The sequence below is a fragment of the Hakea prostrata genome, chromosome 5 (assembly GCF_041222555.1).
Source record: "Hakea prostrata isolate BN-2017 chromosome 5, UWA_Hpros_2, whole genome shotgun sequence".
NCBI classification, from domain to species: Eukaryota; Viridiplantae; Streptophyta; class Magnoliopsida; order Proteales; family Proteaceae; genus Hakea; species Hakea prostrata.
In genome coordinates, this window is record NC_142604.1 from 24,108,257 (window position 1) to 24,124,848 (window position 16,592).

Consider the following 16,592-nt stretch of genomic DNA (forward strand, 5'->3'; position numbering starts at 1 on the left):
TCACCACTCTGTTGAAATTGGCTTTGGGTGTCACCATTGTTGTCAACATTGTGAACACACTCCCAATGATGTAACCAGACAACGACAGCCCAAGAAGGGCTGAAGGAGGGCCTAGGCCCACTAGCAGTTTAAGGCAAGCCCGGGGGCCGAACCAACACAAGGGTGTTTTGGTCATTATCCATCCCTAGTTCAATCCTATATATTTGGAAACAGGTCCAGCTATTTTTGTGGAGTCCTTTTCTTCCTTCCTTTGATTAGTGAAGAGTTCTAGTTTGTGGGTTATTTAAGAGTTTTATTTGATTGGAAGTTGTTTGCTTGAGTCCTAAGTTATCTTAATTACCATGTGCTTTTTAAGTTAAAGTTTAATCAAGCATGAGTGTTTGGTAGATTCCATTTTGTGTGTTTTGGAAGAGGTATGGATGCTTTTCAATTAAGGTTTCCCACCCCAAGTTAAAGTCTTTTGTTATAAATAGTTATAGAATCTGTAATTTTCAGTTTTTGATGAATGAAACTTTGAGTTGAAGAAAGACTTGAGAGAAGTTGCGGGTGTCCCAAGGTGGGAGGCCTGCGGCTTGGATTGTGCCAGTGTTTTTCTGCAACTTTGAAAGTTCTTCTTCAAGCTTCAGCAGCAACCTACTTCAAGCCTCCCCAAGTAAGTACAGCCACTCCCCTCCATCGCAACCCATCCCAGTCACCTCCCTATCTTACTTAAACCTAGAAACCACCCCACCCCATCGCACCTACCCCCTCTCCCTTCCCCTTCTAGTTCAGCAAACCCTACTGCTTCCCCTAGCTCCCTCCTTTCCCCCTTGTTCCCTGCGATAGCAGCAGCCCCCACTCTTTGGTAAACCATCTTCCCCAGCCCCTCTAGGTCCCTTTCTCTTCCCCTAGGATCACATCAAGCCCTAGACTGTTTCCCTAAAGTTATTTCCCCTACCAGCCCAATTTCCTTAACCCAGAAGATTTCTGCACTTCATATTCTACCTTGGAAGAATTCTGCAGAATTTCAAAACTTCTTGAAAACCTAATATACATAAACCAGAACTTAAACCTTCTAAATCCTTGAAACCCAGTTCTGAATTTACAGAACCAGCAAAGACGGATCCAAACTCAACCTGACTGAACCTACCCTAAACCCTAATTTTAACTTTTAGTTCAAGTTTCAAATCTGGAATTCTAATTGCAGTGAAGTTCAGAACTGATCTCCAGTTAAAGCAGGGTTATCTGAAGCTCTAGAGGATCCTAAGGTGGCATTTGGTTCCGCAATTCTGTGGAATCAGATTCTAGGGAGTCATGACTCCAGGTAAGAAAAATCATTTGGTTGAAAAATGACTCGGAATCCAAGTGATTCCACAATTTAGTGTAAAATGGTGATTCTCTGGAAACCCCCTCAATAGGCGGTTTCCAAATAGAATCACCCAATTCCAGGCTCAATATAAAAGGGAGAAAAGGAGCGTGACTCCATAGAATCGCTTCCCATCAAACGAATGCTCGACAAAGACAAAGCTCTCCTCACTCCTGCTGCTGAGAACTCGAAGCTCCATTCGCTCCTGCTGCTAAGAACTCGAAGCACTCCCAACTCCTGACTTGGGAAGTCGAAGCAGTACTCACTTCTGCACTCCTCACTCCTGCTGCTGAGAACTCGAAGCCATCCTCAAAGAAATCCTGCTAAGAACTCGAAGCGCTCCCGCTGCTGAGAAGGCGAACCATTTCTTGTTTTGAAGAAAGCGACGAACACCACAACCTTGCAAAGAAGGATCCCTATCTTCTCTCCAACTTTAGCGTGGTGTTTTTGGCAAATCTGGAAGAAGAACCCTAGCTTCTCTCCTCTGCAACTACAGCGTTCCCAAATTTTTCTTGGTGTTTTCGGTGAGTCTCTGCATAGTCTTGATTTTCCCTGTTTGGATTAGTTTTGTGTTGGGTTTTTTATTCTCTATCTTCGTTTTACTGTTGGCTTGGTATTCTTGCATTTTGAATTCGATTAGCAACACTCAAACAACACCCGGCATGTCTGCAATTTCTTTACATAGTTAAGTAGATGCTCAAAATAGTTATGGTCAGTGAGGTGTAAATTGATTTCTGATATGGGGATGGGGATTGGATGTATTGCGGTTTCATGTATTGAGTAATCAGGTAGATCAAATCTATCTACACTGTTATCTGTACTTCTTTCCCTGTGTAATAAAGCCTTTTATTTTTGCTTTGCCTGTTTCTTGTGTAATCTTGAATCAGATAGATTTATTTATTCTTATTGTTGCCTTCTCTTTGAATGGTTGTCTCCGTTTTGCATTACATAGGAAAAAAAATCCATAGAAAGAATGTATTGATTTCCTTAGAGCTCTGTTTTTTAATGCATAAAAGGACTAGCTGTTGTCCTTTGTTGGGATCTTCGTACTCAGATGTTCCCAATAGACATGAAATTCCATGGAGGAGGAATCCTTTATGTTGAGAGATCAAAGACATACTATTGGTATGGTGAGAACAAAAATGGACCAACTTATCATGCTCATAAAAAAAGAGCTGCACGGGTAATTTGATTTTGCTTCTTCAAATTTCAGTTAAGAAATGTGGTTCACTATTGACCTGAAATTCCAGCTCATGCTTAAGACCATGTTTCTTCTATCTGACTGTTATGCATTCTGGTGAACTTTTTTTGCTCACCTCTTAAATGACACTAGGATTAGGCAGCTCCTGCTGCACTACCAATTCTGTAAGAATGGGACTACCTGGCACAACAGATTGCTTTCTTTCTTTTTTCTTTGGATTTATATATATTAATCTACCATGTTAATTATGATTAGCATCTACTATTTTTAGAAAGGAACTTTATGTCACCTTCATATTTGTAATGTTGATTGAACAAGCCTCTGAAGGGTGTTTGTATCTTTGGTCTTCTTGTTAACCTGTGTTCTCTTTCTCCCTTTTTAAGAGAGGGGAGGGCGGAGGCATATATTCTCCCTCCTTGGTGATGAATTATTTATTCATCCCCACCCCAAAGAAGAGATAAGCATGTTGATTGAAGTGCAGAAAAACCTACAAGCTTGAGGTTTAGCCCAACAGCTACAAGCAGTATATGGAGGAGTGCTCTATGAAGCCAATCTGAATAAAATGTAGTCAGAGTTGGGTCTCTAGAAAGGATGAAGTTATAGAATAAGACAATCAGGTTCTTGATCGCAATTGAAGCATTTCAGGATGATTAGACCTAACGTAGACTTTTTTTTTCTTTTTTTCTTCTTCTTTTTTTTTTTTTTTGGGGGGGGGGGGGGGGGCGTTGTTTAGATTGTTCTAGAAAGAAATGATGTATGATTTACAATCCTTTTCGATACTTGTCATTCCCATGTATGTTCATGGAGAAGAAGGGTTATTCCCATGATATGTTCATGGAGAAGGGACAGGGGGATAGAAGCCGGCTTCCACCCACTATATACACATTGGAAAGAAATTGAGGAAGACTGACCCACCAGATTCACATTGGAAAGTGATTATCCGGATGGATATCTTATATGTTTTGGTTAGTGCAAGATGGAATGAAGTCTTACCATGTGGTGTATGTGATAGATGGCTGTATTTACTGCATCATGCCTAAGCTGTTCAGAAACTTGAGAATTCAGTAAAGCTTGAGGAGAGTGTATGGGTTGCTCGGATGCTCGATAGACTAAAAAGAAGGGTCAAGAGTTTTGGCAACTTGTTGTCCATTTATAGAAGTGAACTATGGGGATATAGGACTACAATCTACAAGTTCATGTGTGTTCTGTCCATCTATATGAGTAAACTGTGGAGATGTAGGACTAGAATCCATATTTTCATGTGTATGGTGTAAAAAAGTTTGCCTACAATAGATTACCCAGAATGGGAGAAGGGGAAAAGACAGACCTTATATGAGCTGGTAAGCATGAAATCATACAACTTGATAGCTTACTTTTAAATATATGGACTTACAACTTCTGTGGCAACTTCATATTAGTTGATATACTTCTGATCGATTTGAATCTTCAAAATAGTCATTACTTATTAGAAGTGTTCTTTGGATGCATGAAATGATTAAATTTTAATGTACTTCAATTTTAATGTACCTGTTTGAGTTTGAGTTTGAGTTTAGATTGTACCTTATTTTGTTTTACTTTGTCTCAAACTTTGTGGTATTATTTCATGTAAGAACTCAAGTTATGATTGCTTCAAATGTTAGAATTGCAGCTGATTATGAATACTAGTGTCATCATATGATTGCTTTAATTATGTTTGTACCATATGCAAGTATTGATCATAACTAGCAGTGCATCATATGTATTTACTTTTGTCACTCAATTATGATTTTACCAGATGGACTCTCAAAATGCATCACAGTTAAGAGGAAGAGACATAGCCTCATGGCCTACAAAGGTGTCTCTCTCTATTAGAGTTTTTCCTACAAATCCATGCTAGTGGGAGGGCAGGAGACAACGGACTAAAAAAAGAGCATTGGTTGGGAATTAGTAAACAAATCTACGAAAGATTTGGGTCCAATTATGATTGGGAGCAATGCCACAATCATTTTAGGATTTGGAAAAGTAGGTTGTGTGCGCTATCGGACTTGCAAAAACAAAGTGGACTTGGATGAAATCCAAGTGAAAAGAGGTTTGATGCTGCCCCCCACTTCTGGACTGAAGTAAAGGTAACAACTAATCTTCACAAAGCATCATTTTATAGTTTACAATATTTTCCTCGCAGCTGCACATTAGTAGAAAAAAGTGAGTGAATAGCCAGCCCCTATAGTTGCTATAGTTGCTTATAAGTTGAAAATTTATATTTTGAAATTGTAGAAGGAGCAAAAATATTGGAAGGACCATTCGGTGCGTCCCATTCACTTAGAGGTTGCTGCAGCCCTAGGTAATGAGATTGCAACTGGCACTGAAGCTGGAACTGCTGGAGATTACTTAAATGACTCACAATTGAATTCACCTGAAGCCTATGAGTTCAACATCCAATTAGATGAGAATGAGATTGGCAACTCGAGTTTTCAGCCTGAGACTAATACACCTGACATGTCGTGTACCCAATCTACACCACATGGAAGTAGTCAATCTTGAGGTAGGCCAAGAGGTGATGACCAGTCTGAAATTTCTAACAAGAAGAAGAAAGGAGTTGATAAAGTAGTGGCTCCCTTGGAGAATATCTATGTTGCTTTGATAGACATGGTGAAGCATTGTCATGAGGAGGCTGCTAAGAAGGCTGCTGCAGAGAAGGCTCTTGAGAAGGTTAAGGACAAAATGAACTTCTATGTGATGCAATTAATGCAGTCATGGAGCTTGACTTGGGGACTCGATTGCGTGCAAAAGACCTCTTTGGAAATCACAGCCGGCTTGCGAATGCACTACTTTCGGAGAAAGAGGAGGATAGGGCAACCGTCATCAAGTTCTTCTAAGATAAATATGGCTGATGTTTAGTGCTGTTGAATGACTTTAATATTTTGGGCTGATGTTGTAGACTGGGTTTCCTGGATACACTTGCTACTTTTAATATTTGTTCGGGTAGCTTAGTAGCTACTTTTAATATTTTTGGCTGATGTTGTTTTCTTGGTGGGTTTTTTGTTGTTTTCTGCACTTCATATAAAGATGCCTAAACTGTTGTTGGTAAGTGGAATGTTGTTTTAATGTGCTAATATATGTTGACTGCTTGCTTGGAAGTCATTTGATTGTTAATTACAGAACCTTGTATGCATCTTCGGTGTCATCTTTTTGTAGATCATGTTTTTAACTCTTTGATTTGTTTAATTTATGTTTCTAAAGATATAAATATACATATATATATATAGCTGTTCTTGATTTAGTTTGGAGATCCATCTCATTAATTCTCATAGTGTTGAGTTGTGTCATCTTTGTTGGGTTTTGTCTCGTGGTGAGAATATTTAATAATTGTTCAGGTTGTATTGAATATTGATGAGGTTTCAGTATCTCTACGAGTGGAAGAAAATGACAATCCATACACATGCATTACTATCTTTACATCATCACTAATTTCATGCATTTATATAAATAGTTTTTCATCAATTCAACTCTTTGGTATGTGGTGAATGGATGACATGTGACTCCAGCTAGAGAAGTTTAAAATGATGCATTCTGCTGCATATATCCATTGTCTAAACCTGTACAAAAATAGTTGAATAGTAGTTGAGTTTTTTGGATAAGCCAGTTAGAGTTCTAGTTGATTTTCCAACTTAGAGTCCTTTTCCATTTCTTCTTTGAGGCTATATATAAAGCCCTCCAGCTATGTAATTTTTAAGTTGAACTGAATACAAGTCTGAATTTGTCTTGCAAATTTGTCTAACCTATGAAGTTAAGGCACTTATTCTACTCTGGTATATGGTCCCCCATAACTTGCATTTCATGTTTCTGTCATGTTGAGATATGATATTTTCGAAACAAAAAGGAAAATAAAAATGAGATTTTGATTGAAACTAAAAAGCAGGCTGATCCTCATAACAACAGAGTTCAGACCAAAGTTGCGTGTACATGATGAGTCTTCCAAATCATCTCTGTCATCAACACTTTAATAATGACCTCTAGTACGTTTTGTATAGAAAAGAAATCATGTTCCATATATGTTTGATATTCTCTTCTGTAAGGCTGTGCTTGCTTTGTTTTACAGTTGAAGTCATAAAGTTTTCAACATCTCAAAGTCCATTTCAGGCTTTTGAAGCAATGGGTGGTTACCATTGTGAAGATCAAACTTCACTTGGAATGGAACAACAGCCTCCACTGTGCTATTGCAAGGAAGGAAGGATGATCCTAATGACTTCAAGTCTTCAAGAACCCAGAAAAATCTAGGTCGAAGATTTTAAAGGTGCCCAAGTGGTAGTAACCATCCAAATTCTTTTATTTGGCTAGATAAGATGTGTGAGACTCAAACAATGGAAGAGGGTTCTACAGCTTCAGCATCAACAAGAAGAATTTGGGTGTTGCATGGCAAGCCCCTAGTGAACACGTGCACACTCAAATTCTGTTGGACCGAATCACAAGGTTGTATCATGGATTCTTGTTCTTATGTGTGTGGGTTTTTTTACTTTCTTGTCATGTATTTTTGTATGCAACAAAGATGTAAAAACATTTCTCTTTTCATCATGTATTGTTAAAGGTACATTTTATTTCTTATGTTCCGCTCATGTAGTTTATCAGATTGTCATGGGGCACAATTGAGATGTCAAAAGGACCACCACACGATGTTGTTCTATTCCCAATTCAGAATTTTGACTAGGACTTACAACAACAGCAAAGAGGAACAGGAAGGCCTTTTTTTGGTGTGTTCTCTAAACAATGGAGCAGGATACATGAACCAAACTTTTTTTTCTCTATAGTTATATCTTGATGGCTATCCAAATATATTGTAGAAATATGAATTCCATTTGCTCAATCTTTCTTTTCATGAACAAGACATTGCGGTTGGTTGCTAAATTCTAGAGAGCAAGCTCAATTTGTTAGATGTTTCTATTTATAATATATGTTGGGTTGGATGGGTTGCAGGATTGAAGAAGCTCCTCAGGTAAAGTAGCAGTATAAAGCATTAAATGGGTCATCTTTTAATATTTGTTAGATGTTTCTCTTTATAATATGATGCTTGAGTACTTTGGACAATTTCTGGATTCTGTTGGTTGATGTTTCAGTAATTGCTTTTACAGGAAATGGAAGTAAATCTCATACCTGTTGTCATCATGTCCTCTGAGAATGTACCTTCTAGGATTAACAGGTAAAAACAAGTCAAGATTATCTCTCTTCAGCACTTCCAATTGGGTTCTGAAAACTTGAAATTTTATCAAAATTTTAAGCCTCGTCTATCTAGCTATTTTACTTACTGGTTTTCCCATGGCAGGATCTCCATCACTTTCAGAAAGATGGATGACAGTAAGTTGCCATTCAAGTTCAAGCTTGGCAATAGATAATTTAGCTCTTTCCAGATTACAGAGCTCATGGTTGGGTAGCCTAGCAGTTGGCCTTTCTGGAGGGCTCACAAGTTCACCCAGATCCTGCAGCAGCCAGAGCCTCATTCATGGGGTGCTCTTCTTCTGTCATTTTTTCTAATAAGATCATCTTATCAGAAATCCAACCATTGGTCTGTAGATGGATCAGAATTTGAGCTGTTGTAAAACATAGTGGTAGAGAAGGTCCAATTTTGACTCTATGGATCTTTTTTGAATTCTAGCCATCCATTTGTTATCAATTTTGTACTTTCTGAATTTATCAAGTTAAGAGTTATGTTTAGCCAGTGTCCAGGTTCCATCTTGGTCTCTTATCTTCTTCGTGCTCCTGTTTGGGTTGGGGCTGCCTCAAATTATGCATGCATGTTCTCCAGTGAATTATGGTGCCCTTTCTGTGAAGTTACCTTCTTCACCAATTCATTTAATCCCCAACACCCATTAAATGAAATTGAAAACCCAAATGGAAAAACGAAAACGAAATTCAAGGCAAAAATGGATCTGTTGATATAGAGATTGACCTTGAAAACAGTTGAAGAGATTGGCATCCTTGTACAATGGTTCAGTCGTATACAGTTGGATAAGGAAAGTTATAGGGACATACATTTAAAGTTTTAAACATCATCATAAATTAAAGGGTTTTGTTTGATTGATGAAAAGGGTATTTAGGTCATCTACAGGCCCTTAAATGGTAGTTATGGAATTTTTTTTTAAAATGAAGGCATAATACAAAACTCACATGAGTTAAACACTACAAAATGATCAAGCGTTTGATCATTTTACCTGGACTTTGATCCCATTTAATTTCACTTCCTTCACTTCTCTGCACACTCGCTGCGATGCTAATAACAAAGCATGGACCCTAGATTTATAGCCAATGGCAGGTTGGCTATAAATGGAAAGAGATCCAAGAGGTTGACATTAGCCAGGTGCATGAAAGGGATCCTAATTAAATTGGATTTTATATTATGTAGTTACACTTATATAAAATTATATATTACACTTAATAGGGGAAAAAAATTGTCATCTCATCTTAACCAACCAAGAAAGGGGGAGCAAGAAAGTTCTTCCTCTTCCTCTCAATAGCCCTCAACCCAGTAATAAATGGTTGTTCAAAGTGATTCAGGTTGAGTCCACTGACAGAATCAGGGTAACCAAACAGTTTTTCAAATAGATTTACTTTCAGAATCAGGATAACCAAATAGTTTTTCAGACAGATTCACTTTCAAAATCAGGGTAACCAAATGGTTTTTTAGACAGATACACTTGTCAGAATCAGGGTAACCAAATAGTTTTTTTTACAAATATGATTCTACAGAACCTAATTTCATAGACTCATGATTCCCTAGTAACATGATTCTGAAGCGGATTCCAGGGAATTGCGGAACCAAACGCCACCTAAGACTCCTGAAACACCCATCCCTTTTGCTGGAATTCTTGGGCAACCCTAAAATCAAGGGAAATTTCCCAAATTACTCCTAGTCCTAGATTCGGGTTTATATCACCCATGATCAAGTGTACCCTGCCAAGGTTGAAGTGTGATCTATTATGAAGAAGGCTAAGTTTTAGCAAATGGAAGAGAATGGCAACTTGCTTAGACTCTATGTTGAAAGTTCAATGTTTGACATTGAAAAATTCATCGACATGAAGGACTGAACATGCTTCGTCAACATAGAGTACCTTCTTCAAGTCAAATAGCATCACTAACAACTTAATGTCCAACACATTATGTTCAACATCTGAAGTACAACAGTCAACATGGGCAATAGGAGGTCAAAATGCATTCAACATCAATGAGGCATAGCACAGCGAACAATTTGCATCAGGAAGTGCTACTGAAACTCATCATTGATTAACTTTTGTTCAACATTAAGAAGGTCAAATTGATGTAAGAGGCCAGTCAAGATGGACTAGACATTACGAAACAAGTAAATTGAATCACATGTCGAACTAGAGCCTTAGCCTTCTTTAAGTCACTTAAAAGACTATTTATGTAAACTACAGGTTTTTGTGAAAACATGGTAAGGAGATTATCCAATCAAAACAGACAAAAAAGAGTTCATAGAGAGAAAAAGGATAGTAGACAATCTTCAAGGTCTCCGTAGAAGTTCCATTCATAAAAAAGAAGGTTCTCATAATGAGCTTTTGAGAGGACATTGAGGGTTGAGAAGAAAAGATACATAAAAGTTAATATTTGTGAAGAAGGCACAAAGAAGGTTTCACTGCTCGAGTAGATCCTGTGAAGGAGTCTCATGTACAGCAGCAGAGAATACACTCAGGCATCTGAAGTGGACCATGGAGTGTGGTTTTATGGTATCCTAGAAGCAAGACTTCACACTCTCTTTGTACTCAAATGCAGATAGGCAGAATGTGGATGATAGAATGAGAACCAGTGAAGGTGCACTCTATGAGGGGTAACAATCTTGTTGCATGGCATAGTAAGACATAAGTTCATTCTTCCTATCTACAAAAAAGCTAATGTAGCCTCCAATCAAGGGTTCAATAAAAAGTCCAACAGCCATGATCTAACGAAAACTCCAGAAGAACTTGTCAACAGGGGACCATTTTTTAGGGTTTGGATAGGGGGAAGTGGCTTTTTAACAATAAGGACTGTAGTACTAACAAAGGTTTGGTGTAAGTTTGGTGTTCAATAGGGGCTTCTTAGAAGTAAAAGGTAGTGAGCTTGAGCCAGAGTCCCATGGGAGAGAAGTGGAGTTGGGTTGTACTTTGGATCAAGTGGGGGTATCTTGTTAAGATCAAAAGAAGAGTCAATTCTAAATGGCCCCCGATATCTGTAGTCGTAAGTTTTACTATTTTGGAAACAGACGGGTTAAGGAAAGCTTTAGGGCTTCAGGGATGGCAACAACCAAGAAACAGACGGGTGCCTTTTGAGTCTACAAAAATCAAACAGGGAATGAGGGGAAGGGAAGATACGTAACTGTACAAACCTTGATGGAATGGCTGCATTTTAATAAAGGAGATGATGTGCAAGCTAATCCACAGGCTAAAGGTACTTAGACTTGAAACACCAAGAGACCTTTATCCACCTAGGATTTGAACCACCAAGGATCCCAGCGGCTTGGACTTTAAACACCAAGTAACCACTGATTTGGACTTTAGAGACCAGAATTGATACTTCCACAAAGGGAATACTCAAGCCCAAAGCAGAATCATATAATTGAAGTCAATCTCTATTCTTCCCTCAAGGGGGTTTACATAAAATGGGTAACAGCCTTATAATTTACAAACAGAATACAAAAGGAATTCCTAGAACAAAACTAACTCAACCACTTCATGCATGGGGAGTTTAAAACTGACTCCTACCGAGGGCTTAACAGCATAAAAAATCGTAAAAGGACTCAACTACCTAAATAAACTCTTAAAAGGAATCGCCTTCATTCACGGGCTGTGTAATATGGCTTTAGAAACTGAAAATATAAAAGGAAAAGTAATGGGGGACAGAATATAGAAGAAAGAAGGATATAAAGAAGATAGGGGGAAGAAAGGAAATCTTAGAAGAATTAGTCTTGAAGAAGAGGAAGAGAGAGAAGAACACTCATAAGAAGAAGAGAAGAAGAAGAAGAAAAGAGGAGAGAAGGGGGGGGCTGCAAACGCACAAAGCTCAAGCTTCAATTCATTTTTTTCTATTCCATCTCAATAAGCTGATTACAAGTGTTTAAATAACAAAACAAACATACTTGATACGAAAACAGACTATAATAGGACTCTTGGTAATTTAAAACTAACAAAAGACTGATCCTACAAGGACTCTTAGGAATTTAAAACTAACTAAAACTTATCCTAGATATCCTACCCATATAAAAAACTTCGATTACATGATTATCCCAATAATAAATAATAAAATTCTAAATTATCTCTATAACTCCCACGAAAACAAATCCTATTTTATCTCCTTGCAAGCTGGAGTTTGGGCCCACCAAATTAATCTATTTCCATGCAAGCTAGACTTGGGGCCCACCAAATATGAAAAATATCAATCTAGGTTACTGTTCACGCTACTGTAGCGTGAACAGTAATTTCTGGTTGTGCTGCATCAAAAAGACACCTACCTCTGTCCTTGACATGAATTGTACCAAGATTCTTTAGAAACCAACTAATTGGACAAATTGTACCAAATAGACTTTGGTTTGATTATTCTAGACTAAAGACACTTAAAAAACATTATCAAAAACTGTATGATGTAAGGATGAAATTTCCCCCTGGCCGAAACCTTAATTTTGGGCCCCAAGGCCCAACCAAGATGGCACAACTAGGGGCTAGCCTAACCCCTTTAGGGGCAATTTGATCATTTTTCACTCTTAGTTAACTATTTAGATTTCAGAATTTTTATTATAATTTTTGAAGTCCAAATCTATTTTTAATTCCTTGTTTGAGTCAATTAAGTGAGTTCTAGTGCCACACGGAATCTATTCTAAATTAAGATTCTGTGTGGATAATTAGGTCTTTTATTGCAAGTTAAATTCTTCAATTTGGGTGGCTGTTATTTACTAAGTTGCAAGGGGATCCTAGCCTATAAAGGACACCCCAGTAGAGTTAGTCTTTATTTCCCAGTTAGAATCTAAGTATTTCCCTCCTTGTTTAAGGCTATAAATAGCCCACTTCACTCATTGTAAAGGAATGTTGAATTGAATAAGAAAATTGAGAATCTTGAGGGATATTAGAGTCATGGCTTTCTGGGGAGGGGGCCACAGCAGTTTTAGAAGGTCTTTATCATCAACTCCATCAAGCTTCTTCAAAACACTAATTTCAATAACTCCAGCACCTTTACCAGTAAGTACAGCCCCTCCCCTCCATTCATGTTAAACCCTTTCCATCCCATATTGATTTTGGATATCTCAAAACCATCCTACAGGGATTTGATAAAACCTTAACTTTTTCCCTACCAACCCATTTAGTTTTGTTAAACCAAATCTGGCCCAAACCCTACCCCTTTAGAGCCCAATTTTATCTCCTTGTCCATCCCTACAAACCATAAATATCCCATCGATATTTAATAAAATTATCCATCCCATCCTGATTTGATTTACCTTGCTGGTTCTCAAAAGAATTTGTTATGGGCTAACTCTAAATTTTAGGGATATATTTTAAGAAACTCAAACCCTAGAATTGGGTAACATCACTGTAAACACTTATATGCTGTTGGGCATCAGCCTTGATAACCCTATTTGGGCCTTATCTTCAAGATGCAGGTCCTTGGAGCTGCATCAGCTCCCCCCATCTTGAAAACATTCCTACCTGATGATTGGGTCAATGCCAATTGTAGATGTGGGGTCTAGGTCAAGTTTCTTGCACTCATTATCATAAGTATGTTTCACAGGGTCTTCCAGGTTTCAGCCACTATGACTCTGGTGAGTGAATGAATCCCATAAAGATGCTTTTCATATTCAGTTCAACAGGTGTCTCTTCATCACTTGAAGCAATCAAGGGCTTTAATCCTAGTTCCTCACCTTTCTCATTGGCAGCCACAAGTGCAACCTCCTTATTAGGGTAATCTCAAGCATGCTGGCTTTCTCCGTGACAAAAATAGCATGTATCAGGGTTATGGCGTCAGGGACCTTCTTTTGTAGTCTAACCTAGGAGGCCCCTCGTGGAGAAGCTTTGAAAGTGGAGTCAAGGAGCTTAGTGGCGAATGTGATCTTCCAATTGTAATTATACTCCTTCATCCTGCAAATTGATGTAACATGCCTTTTGCCCTGAGGGCCTCCTCATGACAATCCCTATATAATGGATGGCAGCCAACCAAGGATGAATCATAGCTAGCTAGGAATCTCCTAACAATTGTTGAAGGGCACTAAAAAGTAACATAGTCTGCCCCAACAAAACCCTAACCAAAGTACCAACCATTTTTCATCAAATCTCCCAGGAGATGGAATTGAATGGAATGCCACTCCTTGCTTATATCAGCGTAGTCTCTCTCAGACTAGATCCAAATTTAAAATTAGGTATAAGCATCATATTGTTTTATCCAGTTGGTCATGAAAACAGAAATTGCAGTTTTCAATCTCAATCATGTCTCCTGTCAAGAATCCTACATAGGGTCTACTAGAGTGATGGATACACAATCCACGATTATCATGATACCTGGATTTGAAGGGCTAAAAGAACATTCTTAAAATGTAAAAAGAGTGGGAAGATAACTACCATAAGTCAAAGGCACCACCCTCATAATAATTTTAACCCTTATCTTCAACCTAGTCTCTATTATATTGATGGTTCCTCACTTCCCAAAGTCAAAATAGGCATAGTTATCCAGTTAACCGCAAAACATGCATAGCAAGAGGGATTAGAGTAACAATTAAGCAGTTTCTAACAAAAAGGAAATTTTGAGGAAAACAGATTGACACTAGATCCTATATAAAATTAGATAAATAATGGAAAATTTTATAATCAAGACAACAAGAATAAAGTCGAAAAGATAACTATGCAAGTGTCAAAAAATGACAGCATAATCCTGATTAGTATTCAAAGAACTAGAAGAACGTATAGAACTTGCAGAAAGAACCTGTTTCAATTTTCCAGTAATCTCTATCATTCGACTTTGAATTTCAAGAAATGCCTGCAAAAAAAAATTGCAAAAGAAAGGGGAAGAAAAACACAAAAGTGATCAAATGCCATACATTCAATAATGTAATTCCATGCAAGGAAACAACAGAATATCTTACAGTTTTGTTTGCTTCATCAGCCATCTGAAATAAATTCTCAAATGTGGTATGAATTGAATCTGCTAAGGCAAAGGAAGTGGTACAAGTAAGTTCCGGAATAGAAATCATATGGGTATGGGAACATATGACAATTAAATAGCTAGATGGTAATAATACTTTTATAAAAATCCAGCACAATAAAATATGTACAGTAATTATAGGTGCGTATCTAATACAGCTTCTCTATAAGCATTAATACGACCTACGTCAGAGACCTTCACATTCTAACTAAAAAGAATAATAGCATTCCCTGGGCCAACTTTTTTTATCAAAGAAATACCTACACAGAATACATCATATAATTCATGAAATCCACAAAATAAATTCATGTCGTAATTTCTAAAACCATGAAAATCCAAAAGATACAGTTCATCTAAGGAAAGAAAACATCATCCATCATACAATCCATGAAACTCACAAAATAAACTTCGTCACAAAAAGAAAATATCAGTTAACCAAATCCAATAGAGCATATGTCTCTGATGTTGAACCGTATCTGAAAGGAATCACATTTAGAGAACTACACTGGGTCTACTCCAATGCCGCTGCACGACAATGCAGACCTTATCACCTTTCCTTGGGTTAGAAAAGGATTTCCTGACCAAATGGCATCAATGCCGTACAGACCACTGTTCAGAATCAAACATCGGATGGGATATTATCATTTTGCAGGTGGCACAAGATCTGCCCATCCTGGCAATTTTCATTACTAGTCCAGAAAATGAAAAGCATGCAATAGATTTCCGAAATTGAACCACTACCTTTTTATCAAAACAGGGAAGAGAATAGATTTGTATTCTATTGAGAACTCACTCCTACAAATCCAAGCTCTCGGACACACTGACCAACCAAACGACATACTCACACTGACCAACCAAGCAGAGGTTTTCAATTGTTCTCTGATTTATTGACTCCAGAGACGAGAAAACAAGAAGAGGCATTCATAGAAGAATCCTAAGGAGGAAAACCGATTAATTCCACTGACCTTAACGGCTCTGCTTCTCCCAATCCAGCAACAAGGAGACGTCGATACGAAGAAGATGGAGAAGAGATAAAACAGCTGCAGCTTTGGTTGGACTGAGACACAGAAAAGATGAAGTAGCCGGATTGAAATTTCGTCTGAGAAAGAAGAGATAAGACTATAAGAGTACAGACTGTATGGTACAATCGTGTTCTCGGTTAGGTTTTTTAGAATTTTCCACTTTACACAAAAATGCCCTTACTAAATAGTCTAATTTTCATTTAGACCCCGGAGATTTAATCAATGTCACAAGTAGTTCCAACCGGTATGAATTGGATCTAGAGTGAACCAGATTAAATAAATTGGGTTCAATCAATGTTGGCCCTGGACGAAAACTAATGAACAGTTCTCTTTTTCTAGCCATAGTTTTAGGATGTTATAGGTTCACCATTCGAAGGAATCCCACGAGTTATTGTTACATTCTTCCAAAAAGAAGCAAAGTCCTTGATATGCCAAGGCAAATAGGACTCATACACTTTGATAGTCAAATTCCCTTAGGCTGCGTTTGTTTGCTGGAATAAATGTGGGGTGGAAAAAAAGGGGTGGGAAAATTCTTGAAAAATGTGTAAATTTATTACTTTTCCTTTAAATCCTAAAATGGTAGAGTGTTTGGTTGCTTGGGGTGGGAAAGTGGGAGACAAGGTTCCTTGATTCAAGGAACCTTGTCTGCTGATGTGGCAGTTCAACTTTCCCACCCCATGCTATTTTAAAACCCCATATATTTGATGGGATTTTGTGGGAAAGTTGGGAAAAGTAAAAAGTGGGACCCACCTCATCACTTTTCCACAAAACCCTTTCCTTTCCTTTTCTTCTCCCTCACCCCACTACATGTGGGACCCATATGCTTTTTTTTCCCACCCTTTTTCCCACCCCACCTTTGCAAACAAACGCAGCCTTAGGTTAA

At 38.0% G+C, this 16,592-nt stretch overlaps 1 protein-coding gene across 1 annotated transcript in view; it reads right to left on the bottom strand.

The window, feature by feature from the left end:
* PFD1 (PREFOLDIN 1) overlaps window positions 1-15,809 on the bottom strand; it is a 30,606-nt gene extending 14,797 nt beyond the window's left edge. Inside the window, exons 1-3 of the mRNA XM_089155108.1 lie at window positions 15,653-15,809; window positions 14,629-14,687; window positions 14,469-14,522 (exon numbers count right to left, since the gene is read on the bottom strand). Of these exons, the coding sequence (XP_089011234.1) occupies window positions 14,469-14,522; window positions 14,629-14,652 (78 nt within the window). The 5' untranslated portion in view covers window positions 14,653-14,687; window positions 15,653-15,809. The remainder of the gene's footprint in view (window positions 1-14,468; window positions 14,523-14,628; window positions 14,688-15,652) is intronic.
* Window positions 15,810-16,592: the final 783 nt, after the last annotated feature.